Consider the following 22,095-nt stretch of genomic DNA (forward strand, 5'->3'; position numbering starts at 1 on the left):
AATAAATATCTTATTTCTAGTACTTTAAAATGTTTTCTCACTAGGAATCGGTATCTTCACTTGTATCATTTTAATAGATTTGAAGTAAGTATCACCTCAGACCCCCTGGTCAAGCCTGCCCTCAGACCACATGATGGCATACAGGTCGCTGCTAAGATATTCCTGTATGGTTAGGTCTCTCAAACCCTTAATCATCTCTTTCTTGTCCAGCTTTCCTTAGCCTTTCCCCAAGTTGCTCACAGAAAACATCCCACTCCACCCTCCCTTGAGGCAAATCAAAATAGTCCTCTTTTTGAAGCCACCTTGTGAGGCGGTGATAGCCACATAGCTTCCGCGGATCAGTAGGCTCCAGAAATAGCAGTAGGAGGCAAGCAGTTCCAGGTCTGGCCACCAAGTGATAGGTGGCAAGCCTTAACTCCAGATGGCACCGGGGACTCCCCAGGGCTTTGTTGCTGAGTACACAGAGGATGGCCCTGCAGTTCTCCATGCTGGCAACCAGGGCATCCATCCTGTCCTGCCCAACCCCAAAGTCCCCCTCTGGCAGGCACAGCCTCAAGCCCTCACCTGCTGGAGGAGACTTCTCCAGTGTAGGAACCAGTTCTTCCAGCACCCAGTCTTGGTCCTGCTCACAGTAGGATATAAAGACATCATAGTGGAATTGGCTTCTGGGGCCATGCCCACATAGTTTCCACCACCACACATGAAAAAGAGTCCAGAGATGGTGAAGCCAGAACCATTTGGGGCAGCCAAGGAGTACAAGGATAGTGAATAGGAGCACCAGAGTAAAGCTGGCAAGAAAGCCCTGAAACTCAAGATCATGTGCACACTGATGAGAAAGGAAGGAGAGCAGTGGAGTCTTGGAGTAGTCAGAAGCATTGGCCATGCAGATGGATCTCTCCAGCCCATACACAAAGGTGTTGGGGGCCTGTGTTGCCCAAGGCCCCACCCAGGAGCTTTCACACTGGTAGGTGAAGGTGACATCTGAGAAATAAACATATTGAGGCATCTGGGGGATTAACTCCTGAAGGCTGCTGTCTAACCCCAGGGTCCATTCAGAGTTGAACAGCAGTAGCTGCAGGTGGTCCAAGTCCCTGAAACTGGACATGGAGAGGTTCCCAAGATTCAGGTGGCTCAATGCCAGCACCTGTAACTGAGGCACTTCCTTCAGTACCAGCTCCAGCTTCGTTGACCTTGACTCATAGTGGAAATTCAGATCTCCGAGCTCGAGCAGTCGAAGCTTGGGCATCCCAAATAGTTGCAGGTTTTCTGTACTCCCATAATCAGACCAGAAGTGCAGGTGCTCCAGGACAGGAAACTAAGGGAAGGATCTCTGAGACTGTTGACTTGAGAAGCCAAAGAAACTTAGGCCTTGAAGAGTGAGATGACGCAGGGAAGGAAAATGAACTGAGGTGTTGTATGGAGACAGTACCACGTTGGAAGTTTGTAAGATCAGGTTCTCCAGGAACAAGAAGGGCTCTTCATTGAAGTTATTAAACCAGATACCTGTTTCTGCCCATATCTCTAAGCTGAGCAGAGCTGGAGGCCAGGGAGGATAGAGGTCCAGCATCTGAAGTGAACCCAGCTGCAGATGGCTCAGCCTCTGGGGACCTTGGAGCTCCTTGCCTGGGATATGACTTAAATAGGTGCCCAGCAGGTTCAGTGAGGTGAGAGCAGGAAGAAAGGAGAGCCAGCCTGGTTTTAGCACCTTAATTTTGTTCCAGCTCAGGTCTAGTGTCTTCAGCTGCTTTAGTCCCTCCAGGCTCTCACTGGATAAGTTGGAGATGTTGTTGCCACTCAGCCACAGCTCCTCAAGTTGAGGAATAGAGGAGAAGGCTCCATAGGGCAGAACACATAACTCATTGTGGACAGATCTAGCACTCTCAAGTTTGTGCTAACCAGCCCATCTGGGAGCACCAAGGCTGGACCCAGCTTATTCATGGATAGGTTGAGACTTTGAAGCTGGGGCAGGGCATTTAGAAACTTTATGGGAAGCAATTTCAGGCCATTGCTGTAAAGGCTGAGATGTTTTAAGGAACGGCAGCTTGAGAGATCTCCATCCTCTATGTTTTGGATTCGATTTCTCCCAAGGTCAAGTGCTCGAAGCTCAAAATAGCCTGACACGTTCCCAGGCAGTTTTTCCATACCTGTACCCAAAAGGGACAGAAAGTCCAGATGGAGCAGTCCTGAGCCTAAAAGACCTAATGCATTTAATGGGGTGCCATCCAATCTCAGGGAATGGAGCTGGAGGCCATTCAAGGCTCTGACACCTGCCTGGTTCAGCTTCAGGTTGTAAGACAAATCCAACACCTCTAGGAAGGAAGACCATGGTCTGGGGCTGGCTGTAGGAGAAAAACTAAGTACAAGGTTTGAGAAGAGCACTTGTAGCTCCTGCAGCTCCATCAAACAGCTGTGCCCCAGGGTTAAATGCCTAAGGCTGATTGGCAACTGGATGTTCTGGCTATAATTCAGGCAGTAGCCTTGAAAGGAAAGACTACTGAGGAATGTGAGAGGCACAAGGGCATCTGGAGGGAGAAATAGACTCAGGGAGCATGATGCTCAAAGGAAAGGTACTGCAGCCGATTCAATCCTTGAAAGGCCTCAGATGTAATCTTGAGGGTTCCCAGCTGTAGCCTCAAAAGCTGTAGGAAGGGGAAGTGACCAAATGCATTAGCTGGCAGGACAGGAACCATGCCCTGGAGGCAAAGTGCCTGTATATCCTGGGGCACTGCTCTCAGGGTCTGTGTCAGGTCTGTAACATTGGAGCATGATGCAAAAGTATGCAACCCTGGGGCCAAGGGACAAAATGGGATGTAGAAAGAGAGATTTGACAATAGGGAGCTATCTGCTATGGTACAGTCAGGGACAGTCCATGCCTGGCTCATGAGATCACAATCCATCAAGTCCAGCAGTAAGAGAGGGAGGACAGCAGAGACCAGACATCTTTCCATCTTTGACATTGCTTCTAGGATAAGAGGAGAAAGAATAAGAGTGTCAAATCCTACAGTAATGGATAACACTAGTCTCAGACCCTTCTAATACACAGAGCATCCTTGGGATTTTGAAGACATATTGAAGAAAAAGCTCTGTGATTTTGATATGAATTAGACATTTGATCAAGTAGGAAACTCAAATTATGCTCATTCATGTGTTACTCCATGCAAGTAGAGACAAGGGAATAGAAACCCAGAGAGGGAAGCAAAAAAAAAAAAAAAAAAAGTCAGAATCTTGTGGTAGATCCAGGGGAGAAACTGATAACACTTCCCTATCTTCCTGCTGGGGATGATTAGCTCAGGTTACTAAGTCCTTTGGAGGGGAGCCCTCAACCATGAATGCGTTCATTCCAAGACAAGGCAGCAAATTTAACTGTCCACTACAGAGTGGACTGAAAGAGGAAAAAGTGGTGATGATACAAACATAAAAAGACATTAATATACACTCTTATTTAATCTGAAACTATGTGGTGTATGTGGGCCCACTGTTTTATTTTACTTACAAGGCAGTTGACTGTCAAAGAAGCCAAGTTACTTGGCCACGATTGAAGAAATAGAATGCAGGCAGGACTAAGGAAACATTCCGAATGAATTCTACTGAAGAGTTTTTGGAAAGTAGTCCCAAAAGCTACTTCAGGCAAAATATTCAAAAAAGCAGGTAAAATAAGCAGGGTAAGAAGTTGAAAAAGTAATTAAAGAAACCATAGTCTCAATACTTTTGTGTTCAGAACACAATGTTGAAATTGGTGTAACAGGGACAAGGACTGACTGTGCTAAAAGCAGTGGCCCTTTACTTAGACTTGCAGATACCCCATGGATAACTGAAAGCAGCATAAAGCTTGAAATCCCTGCCTTCAGTTTGTTACCTTAAACTGTGAGTCAGGCCCCTGCTGGGCTCTGCAGGTAGGCTTGTTGATCATTTAAGGAGTGCTCATCTAATAACTAGGTAAACTTAGCCTTAAGTGTACCTAGTTTATCTTGTCCACCTTCAAGACTGATGTAAGATTTGTATCATCATATTTAAGACCTGTGGAGTGGGGCCTAGAAGTCTGCAGTCATTGTTCTGTGCAGTGGAGCCTTGCAGGTGCATCAACCCAGGATAAGACTGCTCCCCTAAGCAGGATCATCTAAGGAGAACTGAATCATGCCCTTCCAGGATCAGAAGCCTTCCAGATAAACATCCCGAGCAACAAGTGGAAATTGCCCCTTCCAAGTGATAAAGAGCTTCTTCAGAGCCATGTTGCAGAAGAAGAGTTGAGAAAATTATCAACAAGACCACACTTTAACCAAAACAGCATAACTATGTAGACCTCTTGCCCACTGCTCCATTTCTTCCTCTATTGAAACCTACAGCTCATGTTATCAACTTGAAGTTGGGTCTGAAATGCTGGATCTCACTTTGCCTTCCCAGTATGACCATGTTGATTAAAGTTTTCTTTTTCCTTCTTTTTACTATTACCTTTTCTGTTTGTTTTTTGGGGTGAGTAATCAGACCTGTTTTCTTGGGGCCTTTAGAGTCAGACCTCTGTCCTAGGACTCTGGTAAACCGTAGAAGTTTTCATTGACCCTTTTCTCAGTTTACTTATTTCTCTTTTATGGTTAAGGCTCAGACTGACCATTATGAAATGAGTAGTAATCACACATTTCCTGTTTAGGACCCTGAAAGAATGAAACTAGGCAGGAGAGCAGACTAGTGCTCAGGGCATGAGCCATAGCAGTTAGGAACAAGTGAGAGGCATTGATCTCCTAAGAGTGTAAGGGACATCCAAAGGAGGATTTTGTATTGAAAACATGAACTTCTCCATCTTTCCCTTTCGCTCTCATGACAATGATTTGCCTAAGTGGGACTGAAAAGCTGGCTCTCCAGCACTGCTGCTGCCTCTCCTCCAGACATACCCTTTCAGTTGCTAGAGCATCGTAGTCACAGCTCCTCAGACTTCAGCAAGAAGCTCAGAGGAGGCCTGAGGAGGAGGCCTGGGAATCTTCGTCTGGATGACTCAGCCTTATAGTTTATGGCATTTGCTACCCTTGATACCCTGTCCTTATCTTTCCATAGCGGTTCCCTACATTTTTGAAAGATGTTTCTTGAACCTTGATATGTCACATAGCATGTCCTGTTAGTTTTGGGCTTTTGCCGGGTTTCTGTTCTCGCGACTAAAAGGCTCAGGGATCACTCCAGTTGAACTGGGCTAACTGGGCTGCACAAAATAACTACACAAGAGACACAAATACCTTTTTCTTTGGGGTCACTGTGATGGGTGACCTTAAGGGTCCGCAGGAAGAGAGAGAGCGAGAGCATGTGCTGACCCCTTTTATTGAGGAGAAGCTATTCAAATGAGGCAAGGGGTCAGGTTTCAGGGGGCTGAGTCTATCTTCATGATGTCCACTGTCAGCAGGTTGACTGACATCTGGGTAGGCCACACCCAAGGGCACAGTAAGAGAAGGGGACACACACAAGGCACTTCCATGGAAGATTCTATCTTAAACAGGGCAAGGGGTTATATTACAAAGGAACAGGTGAGCGTAGCTTCACCCATGAGGCTGTAGCAAGACACACCCATGCACGAGACACTGACCCTCGAACTCAAGAAGGGTGGGGAAAGCTCTGCCACATTTCTGTGACTCAGCGCCTCAGCACCCAGCAGGGGAGTGTGACTCAGTCACTTGCAAGGTTGGTCTCCCACAGGCTTTCCCTCTCTATTCTAATATGTAGGGAGATTTTAGGGGCTGGAATATCTCTCAGGCCAAAGAGACACAATGGCCTTGGGACAGAGATTCTATGGATTTAGAATTCTGAGCTGCAGAGTACTCTTTTTTCCTCAGGAGATCAGGTTTAATGGTATTGCCCTCTGGCATACTTATATCTATCCTCCATAAAGGATATTTGGCCATTCCTCATTTGGTCAGTTAAATTGTAGCAAAACTTTTCCCAAACATTCCCCTTAAGCTCTCCTGGGCCCTTTCTCCCTCCTGCTGCTGACTTCCCCAAAAGAGAGACAAGTTCTTCCTTTAGGGACTAATCTCTTTCTTTCCTGTCAGTTCTACCAATTGCTCTTCGATCTTATCCACAGAACTCACCTGGCACAAGGGCAGTAGCAAGTTTATCTCTGAGCACAGAAAATTGAGGTCAACAGAAACAAGGAGCTGAAATTCCTCAGGAAGGATTCTTTCTCATCTTCTTTTCTCCACAAGGGCCTCTGTTGGGTCACACATCAGTATGACACTCCTGTTAATAGCTACAGGGTGGGAAGTTCCAGAGAGAGAGAGGTGATTGCTTTGTGAACCTCTTGACTTCTCTCATACTGTATCATTTTCTCTTCCTTTTCTCTTCTCATGACCTTTTCTATTTCACGTTTTCCTCTTCTGTTTGGATATTTCAGTTCTCATTTTGTATCATATCCTCCTGAAATGTGAAAGGAAAAGTCTTCTTTCATTTTCCAGGAAAGCTTTCCTCCTTGATATAACAGTGACCTACCAACTCCATTATCTCTAACTTCCCCACCCATGCTCCTAATAGTCTTTTCTTTTTCCACAATTTTTATTGGTGCCTTATATGATGGAATTTGTTATATATTCAAACATGTACACAATATAATTTGGCCAATATCACTCCCCAGCAAGATTTAAAGCAGGAGGATTAAAGAGGGAAACACAACGTTATTGGAGGGAACTTGACTTTGCCACTGAGGTTGGAAGTGCAGAGTAAAAGAAGAGAAGGGAAAGGCTGATTTCTCTCCAAATGGTAGGATCTTCTTTTACAGAACATTTGAGCCATGGGGAAATTTCTGGGAAGAAAGTCATAAAAAATCATAACTAGGCGTTGATTATTTAATATCCCAATACAAGAAAGACCCCCAGATTTAGATTCATATCTCTTTTGAATTGAGTGAAAAAAATTTTGATCAGACCCAGGGCCTCTCACGTGGGAGACGAGCGCTCTACCACTGAGCCACAATCCCAGCCCCTCAACTCACAGTTTTGAAGGTTAGAGCCCATGATCAATTGACCCCATTGCTTTGGACCTGTGGCAAAACAGCATATCAAGGTGGGAGTACACAGTGGATCAAATCCACTTGCCTCATGGCCAAGATACAAAAAGAAGATGAAGGGGTCAGGGTCCCACAGGCAGGAACGTGTTTTCAATGACCTAAAGTTCTCCCACTAGGCCTCACCTCTAAAGGTTCCGTCAGCTCCCAATAGCACACACACAAAAAAATTTTGATATTATTTTGCTTCTGCTCTTATAATAACAATGTCTGTTGCAAGTTTGATTTTATAGATATTTGAATAGTTTTCTCATCTCTTATTTCAAGCAGTTTTCAAATACCATGTGAAGGATTTTTGTTCTATTGAAAATTAGGAAACAAAGTTAAGTTTATTTTTCTACACATATTTATGAGTTTTTACTACAAAATCTTAAACTCCAGAGTGATTTTTTTCTGATTAAAATTTTGTCTTTGAAATCTTTCTTATTAAACTTGTTTATCTTGCTGTTTATTTGTATATGAAGATTTATGTGGGGCTGGGGTTGTGGCTCAGTGGTAGAGTGCTTGCCTCACACATGTGAGGCACTGGGTTCCATTCTTCAGCACCACATAAAAATAAAAGCAACAAAATAAAGGTATTTGTCCATCTACAACTTAAAAAATTAAAAAAAAAGATTTATGTAAGTAAAATATCAACCTCCTAAAGTAAGACTTCTAAGAAAAGGGGCTAATTCTAAACTTTTATCATTATATTTCTTATTTTGTGCCTAAACAACCTCAATTTTATTCTGATAACAATGTGCCTAGTTTAAGAAATTAAATGGTGCAGCCTCTCTTGTTTTTAGGAGTCGTTACTTGACACACTTATGTGAAAGCAATAACACAAGTAGGTCATAGGTTTGCCTCTTTTTTGCTGACTGAAGCTTTTGCTGTCATCTTTAGATAATAAGGTGGCCTTGAGAAAAGAAATATATATTAAGAAGGATTCCTGAAAACTGCAGAAGAGCTAGGGTGCCCAATGATGTCTTAGAACTGCTATCTCCAGATTGCCATAGACCTCTTAGAAGTATTAATAAGACAGAGGTGAGGGGGGAGAAACCAGACATCTAACCACTATGTCTTGTTACTTGAGCTTCTATTCTAGGTAGCTCAATCTAAGCTTAATACACATGATAATTCTGGGTCGTTGGATAGAAGCTGAGTTTCCTTTTTGTTTCTAACACTTTGGTGGGTAATAAGTGGAGTAGCTGCAATATTTGATCAAAAGTTATCATTTATTCCTTAATAATTATTGCTTAATAAAAAGTATTATTCCACAATAATTACTTTTTATTAAGTAATACAGTTCCTTAAATCCTGGATTCTTCTTTGGAGATAGTTGAATTTTCATTTAAAAAAATGGATCTGTTTTTATTAAGATGATTAAATGTATATTTTGACAAATAAATGACTTATTTGAAAGGGGTGAGGATTTAAGATACATTGTTATAACAAACACAGATAAATAGTGGGTAGGTATACAAAGCATAATTATTTAAACTTTTAATGAAAACTGGTGCTTATGCTAGTGATAAGCAGGGGGCTCAGGGCAGAGACAGATATAGATAGAAGTTCCTGGGGAAAACATTCCTGTTTGGGAAGGTTCATTAGCGATTCATGTGACTGCATGGTATTTCCCTCCATTGTTTTTCTTTACTTCTCTTCCAAGCATTAAGAATGAAAATTGCAAAGTCAGAGTTTGCAGCTACAGATCCCTTATCCCTGTACATAAACAGCTGATTCTGAGAGAAATACAGTTACCAGGGTCCTAAATGTCCACTTCTCTACAAAATGCCCACATGGAAAAGTCTCTGAGAAGCTCTGCAAAGATACCATTATAAAGGTTATCCTAGCTGCAGCAGTATTCATTTCTTATGCACAGAGTAGCAGAGAAGCTTAGGTAGGTGGTGTCTAACAGCATTGCTCGAAGTTATGTATTCATTCCTAGACATTAGTTTTCTAAGTCCCACACCCAAATTAGAAGTAACATACATTTTTATCATGGAAAATTTAGACAGATGTTAACATAAAAGAGGAAATAAACAATCTAAGTTACCCACATCATGACTCTATGTAAAATTATATAATAACGTTTCATGGTCTTCCTTTTTCACTCAGTACATATTTTACATATTAAATATTTTCATATAATTTGTGTAGTTTTTCTCCCAACACGGCTGAGAAAAAAATTATTTTGTGTTATCCTACACTCATTTGTCCTCCACAAATCCTGCTCTTTGGTCAGCATGGCCACATCGTGCTGAAGGCAGACACAGAGGACTCAGCCATAGTTCCCAGGAGTGGACCCGTGGTACAGCAGAAAGCTGACTGAACTCCTAGTCAGAACTAATTCCTTCACTTACTGAACATGACCTTCGACAATGTATTTGCTTTCTTTGAGTCTCATTTATAAAATAAGTATGGAAATATCTAACCTACTTAAGTGACGGAAACTGCAAAATTTAACTGAGCATCTATGTGAAAGTGTTTTATAAATGCAAAGGGTTTTAAAATGAAAGACATGAATAAAGTTAATTGAAATTGATTCCATACACAATATGTATAAGATGGTATTCTGATTCATCTCATTCATTCATCTCAGCCACTCTCTGACATATTATTATTAGCTCTATTTTTTTGATTAAACAATTCAAGGCAAAAAAGCCAGATAATTTAGATTTGAAATCAACCTATCTGATTCCAAAGTGCTGGCCCTTTCCTTCTTTAGTGGTAGAAAGTGTGGTCGCAGCTAATAAACTTCATGATTCATATTTAAAAGTAAAAAATGTTGACTGTCTATTTTCATTTCCCTTGAGGAAACCACTAACCAGCACAGTTATTTTTAAATGTTACCATATTGTGCTCTTTTTAAAGTCTAAAAGCTGAGGGGGAAAAAACTTCTATCCTTTTTATTGACATCCCTAATACTCTTTTTCTCTTCCCCTCTTTCTCTCTCAAGGATTTAGTTTGGATTTGGAAAAATACAGTATGTTAATTTGTAGTGTAAATAATTTAGCATTATGGAAAGTACTGTGAACCAATCATAATATTTGGAGTTATAAGACAAAACTGTTGAAAAGCTAGTGGCTGCATAAAGATATTAACTTAGTGATCAAAGTCAAGGAATTGTGATATTATAGTGGAAATATTGCCAGTCGTTCTTCTTGAAGTCTTTTCTGATCAAGCTCAGGAAATTAAATAATCACATTCCCTGGAAAGGGATGTAGAAATAGGAAACATCCCATGGGGCTGTATAAGTGAGAAATATATGTCAGTTTCTGTAGTAAGATTGAATGAGGAGTTTGACAACTTCTTATATCAAAGGAGCAAATATTTCTCCTTCTGAAATGTTCATGCCAAAATTTACAAATGCATTCCTGCCTTTTGAACTGAATAATCATCTCTTTTTCAAGATACTGTTTTAAGACAAAAAGCCCTAAAAGTAGAATTGCTACATGCATGTAATATTCCCATATCCTGAATTTTCTGAGACAGTTCTGTTTTGAATTAGACGATGAATCTTAATTTAAGTTGGCAAAATATTTTCATAGCAAATCTTTATGAAGATTTGATTGAGATATTATTTTATAACAAAAAAATAGGGGTAACTATAATGTCCAAAAGGAGAATTGGTAGTAAATGGAAAGAGGATATTGGAGTGTTCAGTAACCTGTACTAATTATATAAGAGATTATTTTGTGGTGGTGGTATTCATTTTTCTTACATTTCTCCTCCTAAAAATTACTTTTCTTACTCCTTTAAAAAAGAATTCTTAGTTCCTTGGAAGTAAAGCCCTCCTTCTAGGAAAATGTTCACCTCACCACATAAAAATTCGCAACCCATATCATATTTGCTCAGTGGAATATTATGATTACTAAAAGCAATAACTATAAAATTTGCTATAATATGGAAACAAATTCCACATTATATTAAACAAAACACATATAAATAAAAATAGCTACATTAGATTGAATTCTGGATGCTTTTCTCCTTTGAAAGTTTTTCTTAATTTGTTTTCACAGTTTCAACAACAAATAACAATGAGTAGTCATTTTTTTTTTGAGCTTTTGCAATTTATCCCCAAGTAAGTAATTTCCCTGTTTGATACTTAGGAGAAAAAATTCTGTTATCTAAAACTCAAAGGACCCATGAAGTTTTTGGTGATTCCTCATTTAGTTAAAAAAATTAAGTGCCCAGGACACTGTATTTCTAATAATTCCAACTGATGTTGCTGTACATAAAATTAGAAGCTTCTCCTTAGAGGCTTAGAAAAAGGTAATATATGAATAAAACAGCATACATTTAGATATCATTAGGCTAAAATATTTTATTGTCCCATAAAAATTTTAATAAATCATTCAAGGGCTTATTTATCAGGAATGACCATATAATAAAGGCACATAGGGTAAGAACCACAATCAAGAAACTATATTTTACTCCTTTTATTTATAATCAACTAACAAAACAAACCAAATGACATACTTATAATTTTATTTATCTCATAACTATAAATTTATATTATCAAATAGAACAGAAGAAGTTTTTTACATATAAATCATATGAAAACTATCCAGAAAACACCCAACATGTACCTTCCTCAGTTAATATACACAAGTTTCAATAAGAAGCCACAGGCACCCATTTATCTATGTAATCTGGCCACTTTAATTCTACAAAGGGGCCTACAGATGTTTAATTTCATAGCTAATATAGTAAATATCACTATTCATATTTGTAGATCTGGATAACTATATAATTCTTAATGCATCTTGTTTGACTATACTGACCTGATCATACAGAAACCATCCAATAGACCTCAGATTATGTTAGGAATCCCCATAATTTTCCTCATGGCTGCCTTTATTTCCTTATTTCGGAGGCTGTAGATGAGGGGGTTAAATAGTGGGGTCACCATAGCATAAAACAATGTTGCAACTTTCTGCATCCCAGCAGAATGTCCCAGTCCTGGGCTCACGTACATGACCATCAGAGAACCATAGAACAGCGATACCACGGCCAAGTGAGACCCACAGGTGGAGAAGGCTTTATGTCTTCCAGAGGCTGAAGGCATACGTAGCACAGCTATCAGGACCAGAGTATAGGACCCAAGAATAAAGAAAAAGTTACCAAAGATAACTAATGAACTTAAAGTGTAGCACAGCATTTGAGTTCCTGGGGCTGTGGTACACGCTAACGCAAAGAGTGGCCCTGGATCACACACAACATGGTCAATAGTGTTTGGTCCACAGAAAGGCATTTGAGAGATGAGGGCAATGGGAATTAAGAACCACAGAAACCCACAAACCCAGCAGATAATGACCAGTTTGATACAGGAATTCCCAGTCATGATATTAGGGTAGTGCAGGGGACGGCAGATAGCTAGATACCGATCAAAGGCCATGACAGTCAAAAGCAAGCATTCCGATGTACCCAATGAGAAAAAGAAATAGAACTGGAGGAAGCACCCAGCAAAGGAGATGGTTTTTTTCTCCGACAGGAAGTTGACCAACATCTTGGGGACTGTAGAAGAGACATACCAGATCTCTAGAAAGGAGAAATTCCCCAGGAACATGTACATGGGAGTGTGAAGTCGCTTGTCACACAACAGTGCACAAACAATGGTCCCATTCCCAGTTATGGTGAACACATAGGTTGTAGTGAAGAGAGAGAAGAGGAAGATCTGAATCCTCCACTCACAAGAGAAACCTTGGAGTATAAATTCTCTTACAGAAGCAAAGTTGGACTCTGGCTCAGAGATATTCATTAGGTCGGTATCCTGCAAGGTCAAGAGACATATTACTAATAGTTTAAAATGTGTCTCTTTTTTATGAGTAAAGAGACAAAAACCGACATGGATCATTTTAAAAAGAATTGTCAAAATATATCATACTTTAATTTTTTTTCTTGATTGTGTACACTGATTCTTTTAAAAATACCAGTTTTCCACACAAAAACAAATGTTTGCCTGTTCTACATTTCTTCCTATATAACCACAGTTGAACTAGATAAAATTAAACTCATTTTGTAAGTCTGTTATTTTGGGTCAGGAATGATCTATATAGTTTCTGGCAAACATGTAACACAAAAATTGACCCTTAATAAAAGTATTTGTTTCTTAGCCCAAATCCTACTTATAGTATAATATTTATAGTTCAGTTAAATTTATTACTTAACTTTATTTAAATATGCAGAAATGAACGTATTTTATAGTAAGTGAGTAGAAACCACCTTAAAGCCATTATTCCTGAATTTCCATGGTTGCTATTAGCTTGAGCACCATAAAACTGCAATTTTATAAAGTTACTCACCAATACTGACTTTTGATATCCTAATGTTGCAAGATCTTCTGAAGAAAAAGAGTCTGTAAGCTTTTGCCTGATCTTTCACTTTGTTTCATTGGCTGATAGATTTCCTATATTAACACAGCAATGTTATATTTATTTGGTCAATATGTGCAGAAGTTTGAAAAATAAGATCCAAGCATGGAACTTCCTTTTTAAAAGTATTTTATTTCCCCTCATAGAATATTGGGGTTGATTTTTTCTCATATGCCTGTGTAAAACTAAAAATTTCTAATAAATAAGTCAAATATTTTCTTTTGTCATAAATTTCCTTCATCCCACATTTTATGAGAAAGATGTCAGGGATTTGTTACATGAAAAAAAAACTTTAAAAAATATACAGGGATATGAGTCCTGAAAGTTGTTAGGGCTTGTATTTTAGGCAAAACAAAATTTTCAAGAGTTTTTCCTTCCAGCCTTGTCTGCACACTGATGCTCTGGGAAGTCTTCAAGAGAAAGCTATATTTATTCGTCTCTTCATTATAGGTATCTCTTTTTAAAATACTGTAAACCAGAAGCATTAATAAATCAATTTTAAGAAATTATGGAATAAGAGGAGAATGACTTAGAGGTGTCACAACCTTTAGCAGTACCCCCAAAATGAAGCCATCACAGTTTTGATATGACCTAAATCTTAAAATGACTTCTTTTATAATCACTAGATAATGACTTTTACTGCTGCACAAAAATTAAGAATGTGCTTTCTTTATCTCATATTCTCTTGGGACTTGGCCTCTGTAGCATTAGGGAAAAACTTATCTTCCAAGCCAGTGGGTCTTTAAGAAGCTAATGATTACACATTCTTTGAGAAACCAGTAGAGATGGGAAACTTCTTTAAGGTACCATTGACTTACCAAGAGCATGACCATTTGGAATACAGAAACTAGAAACTTCCAAAAGACATAGTTTGAGGAAAAATGAGACACACAATACATTCCCAAATGTTCTGACATGAAGTTGAGAAACTATTCATAATCTCTGTTGTTCCATATACTGAAGGATACAGAACTCAATGAGATTTTTTTTAATAGCAGGGATTGAACTCAGGGGGTGCTTAATCACTGAGCCACATCCCCAGTCCCCCTTTTACTATGTTTTATTTATTTTATATTTTATTTAGAGACAGGGTCTCGCTAAGTTGCTTGGGGCCTTGCTAAATTGCTGAGGCTGGCCTTGAACTTGCAATCCTCCTGTGTAAGTCCCTGGGATTATAGGTATGTATTACGTGCCTGGCAAGAAAATGTTGAGTTACAAACATTGTAGGGTATTAAATGAAAATTTATAGGATTTAGAAAAAGCACTTAGCATGATAGGATTCTTTAGATATGAAAGGTAAGTAGAAGAAGTATTAATATTTAAATTACTTGAATGGCTTCTCAGCATGAGAAAAGTATTTACTTCGTTTTTTATGTAACAACTGTTTTATTTTTATTGCTTTGATTGCTTCTGGTCATTACTGTTACAAACCCAATTTCTTCTTTTCTCTCTATACAAATGTCCTGTGTAACTTACTCTGTTCATATTCTGTTTTCCTTACTTTAAAAACCAATTCAGGAATAGATTCCCTTATAACCCACCACCCCCAATTTTTGCTTGCTAACCCTCACTACCAAAATATTTATTTTTGTCATTTGTCTTTTGTTCTGGGATTAGGATGCCTAATCCCAATGACAATGGGGGTGGGGAAGTTAAATTAGAACCAAGTGCTTTGATGAGGGAAGGATGATAGGCATTGCACAGACTGTGAAACTATTCTGTATGGTGCTATATTGGTGGATACATGCCATTACACATTTGTCAAAACCCATACAATGTACAACACAAGAATAAACCCTAATGTAAACTATGAACTTTTTGGTTTTGGTGGTGGTGCATTGTGGCATATTCATACATGCAAAAAGTATTTAGTTTTATTAATTAGTGTCCCTTCCATTTCTACCTTATGTAATTCAAGGTTTACATAGTATGACTAAAACACCAGGTGGTAATGAATGCTCAGACCAAGTGGTATAAAATACCGAGGACATCAGCAATGCACACCCTAGGAACACTTGTTTCTGTACAAATCTGATGAAAATGAATAAAAATGTCTTCACTTCGACATTTTTAGGAAAAGATTATTTAGACCTTTATTACCTCTTACTCAATATACCTCACTCCCTAATAACTCTTCAAATGTAGCTTTGATCTTATTTATTTGCCTGCTCAAAAGGCATCAACAGACCCCGGCCCAGAAGAGCACGCCTGCCAACTCAGTGATTCAGGATGATGAGGTAGGAGGATCATTAGTTCAAGGCCAGCCTTAGTGATCCTGTCTAAAAATAAAAATAAAAAGGGGTGGAGATGTAGCTAAATGGCAAAGTGTCCCCCTGGGTTCAAGCCTCAGTACTTAAAAAAATACAATAAAATAAAATGAAAATATAAAAACAGTGGTGTCATTATTCACAAAATAAAGTCCAAATTTCTTAATTCTCCATAATTGATTTATTACTCCATTTTTTTTTTTTACTTTTCTTGTGAGATGATATCTCATTGTAATTCTGGTTTGTATTTCCCTGATGGTTAATTATGCCCAAGCTTTTTTTTTCATATACTTGCTGGCCATTTGTACATTTTCTTTTAAGAAATGCATATTCAGATTCCTTGCCCTTAAAAAAAAAAACAAAAACAAAACAAGAATTGAACTCAGGAGCTCTCAAGTGACCCTGAGCCACATCCCCACCCCTATTTTGTATTTTATTAAGAGATAGGGTCTCACAGAGTTGCTTAGCACCTTGCTTTTGCTGAGGCTGGCTTTGAACACATGATTCTCCTCTCTCAATTATAGATGTGTGACACTGGGCTTGCTCATTTTTAAAACATCAGATTATTTGATTTTTTTTCTATTCCCACAGCTCTTATATGGCTTAGAAATATTCTTTCCCTTCCAGATGTTACCTTTTCCTTCTGTTGGTTTTTTTGCTACACAGAAGCTTCTTAGTTTCAGTCTCACTTGGAATGAGACAGGATTGAGCTTCCTGTGATGGGTCCTGGAATGGTGAGGAAGCCGAATGCCTCCTTCCAACTCACTCCCACTGTAGAAACCGCTGGTCCAGGGGAATTGTCCATCTGTGGTACTACGTTGGCTTGGGGGAGGGCTAATGTGGTCAGAGAACCTTCCTCTTTCCATGTCCTTTCTCAGCTCTGCAATGAAGAGGTTGTGTCTGTCACCCCTGAGTTCTTGGATATTCACAGGGGCATTTTTGACTGTGGATATTTGCTAGCTGGGTTTTTTAGAAGAGTGTGGAACCAAAGAACTTCTATTCTTCCATCTTGTTGATATTACTCTCATCCTTAACATTTATATTAAAATAAAAAGTGATTCACTCACCACCAATATAGTATTAGAACAATAGGATTTTTTTTTAAAAGAGAGAGTGAGAGGGAGAATTTTTAATATTTAACTTTTTAGTTTTCGGCGGACACAACATCTTTGTTTGTATGTGGTATTGAGGATGGAACCCTGGCCGCACACATGCCAAGTGAGCGCGCTACCGCTTGAGCCATATCCCCAGCCCCTAGAGCAATGGGATTTTGATGATATACTTGCCTTTATAGTTAGTTAGTATGTTTTCATGTTTTAAATCAGGGCCATTTGAACTTGAAAAAACGTCTTTTAGTCACATGGAGGGGTAATAAAACTCCCATAGCTTTTGTTTCTTTACCGGTTTTCAGTATTTGAAGGGTGATTTTGCCAGTATAGTCTTCTTAGTTGGCAGGGTCTTTTGTTTGTTTGTTTGTTTTCTTTTTTTTTAAAATATTTACTTTTTAGTTTTTTTAGGTGGACACAATGTCTTTATTTTTTTATATGGTGCTGAGGATCGAACCCAGTGCCTCACGCATGCCAGGAGAGTGCGCTACCACTTGAGCCACATCCCCAACCCCTGTTTATTTTCCATCTAGCATTTTAAATCTCCTCCCACTTCCTACTGACCTGCAGGTTTTCTCCTAAGAAAATTATGATTTGGTGGTTCCCTTTGTGAGAAACACACTCACCTGTTGAAGCCCAAAGAATGGGTTAACAGACACAAGTTACAGCAAAAGCCAGGCTTTACTTCAATGCTGGTCTTTCAAGATCAGGTGCCTGGACATCAGAGATCCTCAGATTGGGTACAAACAGTGTTTTATTTCCTACAGCACCAGATCCCTTTCCCAGTTCCTCATTGTTTGAGTACTATGGAGTGCACAATCTTCTGGAATGTCACCTAGGTTTTACTGTCTCCTATTGAGTAATTTAAAGAAATCTACTTTTGCTTGTCCTTACCTCTCTTTGTTCTCTGTGGTAAGAGTCCCCTGGGATCAAGTGCCATTTGGCAAGTACACTGTTTATCTCCATTGGTCAGGTGGGGGGTGAAGGGCCTTTCTTCTCACCTTCTGTTTCTCAAAGAGCTGTGAATTTTTACACTCTGCTGTTAACAGCTTGAAACTTTCCATTCTGTTCTCCCCTCCAGATACCTTTCTTATATCACAAGTTTTATATTATATCACAAGCTTTTTTTTCAAATATTATATTACAAGTTTTACATTTAAAGCTAAATACTATATTCTGAAAATAAACTACAGGACTCTATTTCTCACACCTGTTTGTCAAAAGTTGCTTTTTTCTTGTTGGTTCCAAAATTCTCCTTGTTTTTGACAATTTGATTACAATTGTCAATGTGGATTCCTTTGGGTTTATTTGAACTTCTTTGAGCTTCTTTCTTGTGGATGTCCATTTTCTCCCCCAATTTTGTTAAATTTTTATCCTTTATTTTAATTGATCTATTGTCTTTCCCCTCTCCTTCTTAGAGTCCCCTGAAGTATGTGTGAGTCCAGTTTCTGGTGTCCCATTAAAACTTTTAACCTTTCTGTACTTAAAAATTCTTTTGGCTCTTATAGATGAATTATTTTCAACAACCTATCTTCAAGTTCACTAACTCTTCTGCTTGGTGCAGTCTGTGTTGAAGTCTTATGGTGAATAGGACTTCAGTTTAGCTATTGTATTTCAGCTCCATGATTTCTGTACTATAACAGTGGTCCACTTCACCTTTTGAATATAGCACTCATTGCTCTGAAGCTTATTTTTATTTTTAATTTATTTTTTATTTTTTAATTAGTTATACATGACAGCAGAATGCATTTTGTTTCATTGCACACAAATGGAGCACAAGTTTTCATTTCTCTGGTTGTACACAATGCAGAGTCACACTATTTGTGCAATCATACATATACTTAGGCTAATGATGTTGGTCTCATTCCATCGTCTTACCTACCACCATGCCCCTTTTTCCTCCCGCCCCTTTGCCTAATTAAAGTTCTTCCATTCTTTCCATGTTCCTTCCTGCATTATGCATTAACATCCACTTATCAGAGAACATTTGGCCTTTGGGTTTTTGAGATTGGCTTACTTCGCTTAGCATGATATTCTCCAACTCCATCCATTTACCTACAAATGCCATAATTTTATTCTCTTTTAATGCTGAGTAATATTCCATTGTGTGTATAGACTACAGTTTTTTATCCATTCATCTATTGAAGGGCATCTAGGTTGGATCCACAGCTTAGCTATTGTGAATTGAGCTGCTATAAATATTGATGTGGCTGCATCACCATCGTATGCTGGTTTTAAGTCCTTTGGTTATAGACCAAAGAGTGAGATAGCTGAGTCAAATGGTGGTTCTATTCCAAGTGTTATAAGGAATCTCCCTATTGCTGTTCAGAGTGGTTGTACCAATTTTCAGTTCCGCCAGCAATGTACGAATGTAACTTTTTCCCTACTTCCTCGCCAACACTTATTGTTGCTTGTATTCTTGATAATTGCTGAGGCTTATTTTTAAAAGGACATGTTTTTTTTTTTTTCTGTCTTATCCCCTCTCCCCTCCTTAACAAGATTAGGGAGACAGTGTTATCTTTTTCCCTAGTTAATTGTCCTTGAACACACCACAGAAAGGAAATATCTGCCAGAGGATCTTGGAAGTATATATCTCCCAAATGATCAAGTGAGTCCTAACATACCATCAAGGCATACCTGGAATGCAATGTTTGAAGAATTTCTTTAAATATCCCTGTTTCTCCTGATGGACAGAATCATAGCCTCTATGACTGGAGTCCCCTACATTTCTCCTTTGCTAACAAAGCAATAAAACTTCTTTTTTCTTTTTTCTTAAAACCATGTCTTGGGATTGGCTTACTTCAAAACAAAGGGCCAAATGTTTTCTCTGATAAGTAGATACTGATCTATATGGGGGTGGGGGGCATGGGAGGGATGGAAGAACTTTGGGCAAAGGGGAGGGAGGTGAGTGTAGGGGGTTTGGGGATAGGAAATATGGTGGAATGAGATGGGCATCATTACCCTAGGTACATGTATGAAGACATGAATGGTGTGACTCTACTTTGTGTACAACCAGAGAAATGAAAAAATGTGCTCCAATCTTGTTCGATGAATCAAAATACATTCTGTTGTCATGTATAACATGTATGACAAATAAATAAAAAACATATTTATTATTAAATTGGCATGAATTGTCATCTGGGACCAGGACTGAGCTTTTGGTAATAGTAGTTTAAAAATATTTTCTGTTGGGCTGGGGATGTGGCTCAAGCGGTAGCGTGCTTGCCTGGCATGCGTGCGGCCCGGGTTTGATCCTCAGCACCACATACAAACAAAGATGTTGTATCCGCTGAGAACTGAAAAATAAATATTAAAATTCTCTCTCTCTCTCTCTCTCTTTAAAAATTTTTTTTTCTGTTTTTTTTTTTTTGCAAAATTCTCACATGGTTAATACATTATTCCCTTTAATTCAGAGATATTTATTTTGACAGTTATTTTGAATACTTACTGACAGTTATTTTGAAGACTCTTTCAGGATAATTATTCAGCTCCATTTTATTAAAGTTGATTTATCTTGCCTATTTATTGGGCACATTTTTGCTTGTTTCTTCATTTTCCTGGACTCTTTCTTGATGTCTGTGTTTTAGGTAAAGGGAGCATGTCTCCCAGGTTTACATACTGGTCTTGAATAAAAGAAAAATCCCATCAATCAACCTGGCCAGAGATTATGTGGCCCTCTCTCTTTCCCTTTCCAGGGAGAACGAGAAACTGCTTTTTCTCTGCTCACTCTGTACTGAGCCATGGACAGGAAGGATCTATGATGTCTACCAGTCAAATTGCCATTTCTCATTCTGTGAAGAATATCATTGGCTTTTTGATAGAAATCACACTAAATCTGCATAATGCTTTTAGTAATATGGATATTTTGACAGAATTAATTCTGCCTATCCAAGTGTAACAGTGGTACACTTTATCTTTTGAAAATAGCCTTTGCAGCTTATTTTAAAAGGAATATATATATATATATATATATTTTTTTTCTTTTCCTCTTCTCCCTGTCCCCCTCACTAACCTGGGGGTAAGGAACAAGATTATCTTTGTTGTCAAAAGCTTGGTCCTTTTCCCCAGTGCCAATCCAGTAACAAGGACGTGGTTTTTAGAAAAAAAGTAAAAGAAAGCTTATTGCTTTGCTAGCAAAGGAGAAACAAAGGGGACTCCTGTCCCAAAGGCTGTGATTCTGCCCATTGGCAGGAACACAGGGCTTTTAAAGAGGTAATTCAAAGGCTACATTCCACATGTTCTGTGTTGGAGTTATAATTCACCTATTAATTTGGGAGATAGTTAGTTCTGAGATATTCTGGTACTATCCCCAAAGTATGGATTACTTTGTTTCCTCTGGTGGGAGTGTACTCAGAAACAGATAAAATCTGCCCCAGAGGGGGAAGAAAGGTAATCCTATTTCCCCTGAGATTAGGGATCAGGAGAGATTAGGGAGGAGCAGGGAGAAAGAAAGAAATGTCCATTTGAAAAATAAGTTGCAGTGACAGCACAACAGGGATATATCCAAACCATAAAGTGGACCACTGTTACACCTTGAGTTATCTGTTCTCCACAGGAAGGAAATGCCACCTGAATAAGTAGAAAGTGACTAATCCCCAAATTAATAAGTGAAGTTCAACACAGCCTCAGGGCACACCTGGGACCCCCTGAAAGGCACACCAGGAATCTAGCCTTTGAATACCTTCTTTAAAAACCCTCTGTTTTCCCTGATGGACAGAATCTCAGCATCTGGGACAGGAGACCCCTGTGTTTCTCCTTTGCTAGCAAAGCAATAAAACTTCTTTTTCCCTTTTCTCAAAACCATATCCTCGTTATTGGATTGGTATTGGGGACAAGGACAGAGCTTTCGGTAACACGAGTACATGGGTGGACTTTCTGTCTTCTAAATTCTAAGTTTATTGTAGAGGCCTTTCACCTCTTTGGGTTAGATTTAATCCCAAGTATTTTATTTTTTTGAGATTATTATGAAGGGGATAGTTTTCTGAATTTCTTTCCCAGCAGTTTCATTATTGGAGTAAAGTGTTTGATTAATTCATTTGGAAGCATAAAATTCCCAATAGTCAAAGCAATCCTGAGCAAGAATAGCAATCTCAATATATGATCAACTTATACTAAAGTGCTATAGTAACAAAAACAGCATAGTGTAAACATCAACACACACATGAAGATGAATGGAATAGAATAGAATACCCAGATGCAAATCCACATGAATATAGTCATCTGATACTTGACAAAGGTGCCAAAAACATATTGGAGAACAGATAACCTTTTTAACAAGTGGTGCAGAAGAATGAAACTAGATCCCTGTCTGTCATCCTGCACCAAAGTCA

General features: G+C 38.8%; 2 protein-coding genes across 2 annotated transcripts; both read right to left on the reverse strand.

The window, feature by feature from the left end:
- Window positions 1-187: 187 nt before the first annotated feature.
- Window positions 188-2,957, reverse strand: LOC308646065 (toll-like receptor 11; the record flags this gene model as incomplete). The annotated part of the gene is given in 4 exon segments (XM_081288603.1): window positions 188-1,315; window positions 1,319-1,863; window positions 1,866-2,543; window positions 2,546-2,957. Coding segments are annotated over 4 exon segments (2,763 nt in total).
- Window positions 2,958-11,831: 8,874 nt separating this feature from the next.
- On the reverse strand, window positions 11,832-12,803 carry LOC308646081 (olfactory receptor 11H12-like; the record flags this gene model as incomplete). The annotated part of the gene is made up of 1 exon (XM_081288629.1): window positions 11,832-12,803. Exon 1 carries the CDS (start codon window positions 12,777-12,779, stop codon window positions 11,832-11,834), a length of 948 nt encoding a protein of 315 aa, XP_081144755.1. The 5' UTR covers window positions 12,780-12,803.
- Window positions 12,804-22,095: the final 9,292 nt, after the last annotated feature.

This window comes from Spermophilus citellus, assembly GCF_964194105.1.
Source record: "Spermophilus citellus genome assembly, chromosome: 4".
Taxonomy (NCBI): Eukaryota; Metazoa; Chordata; class Mammalia; order Rodentia; family Sciuridae; genus Spermophilus; species Spermophilus citellus.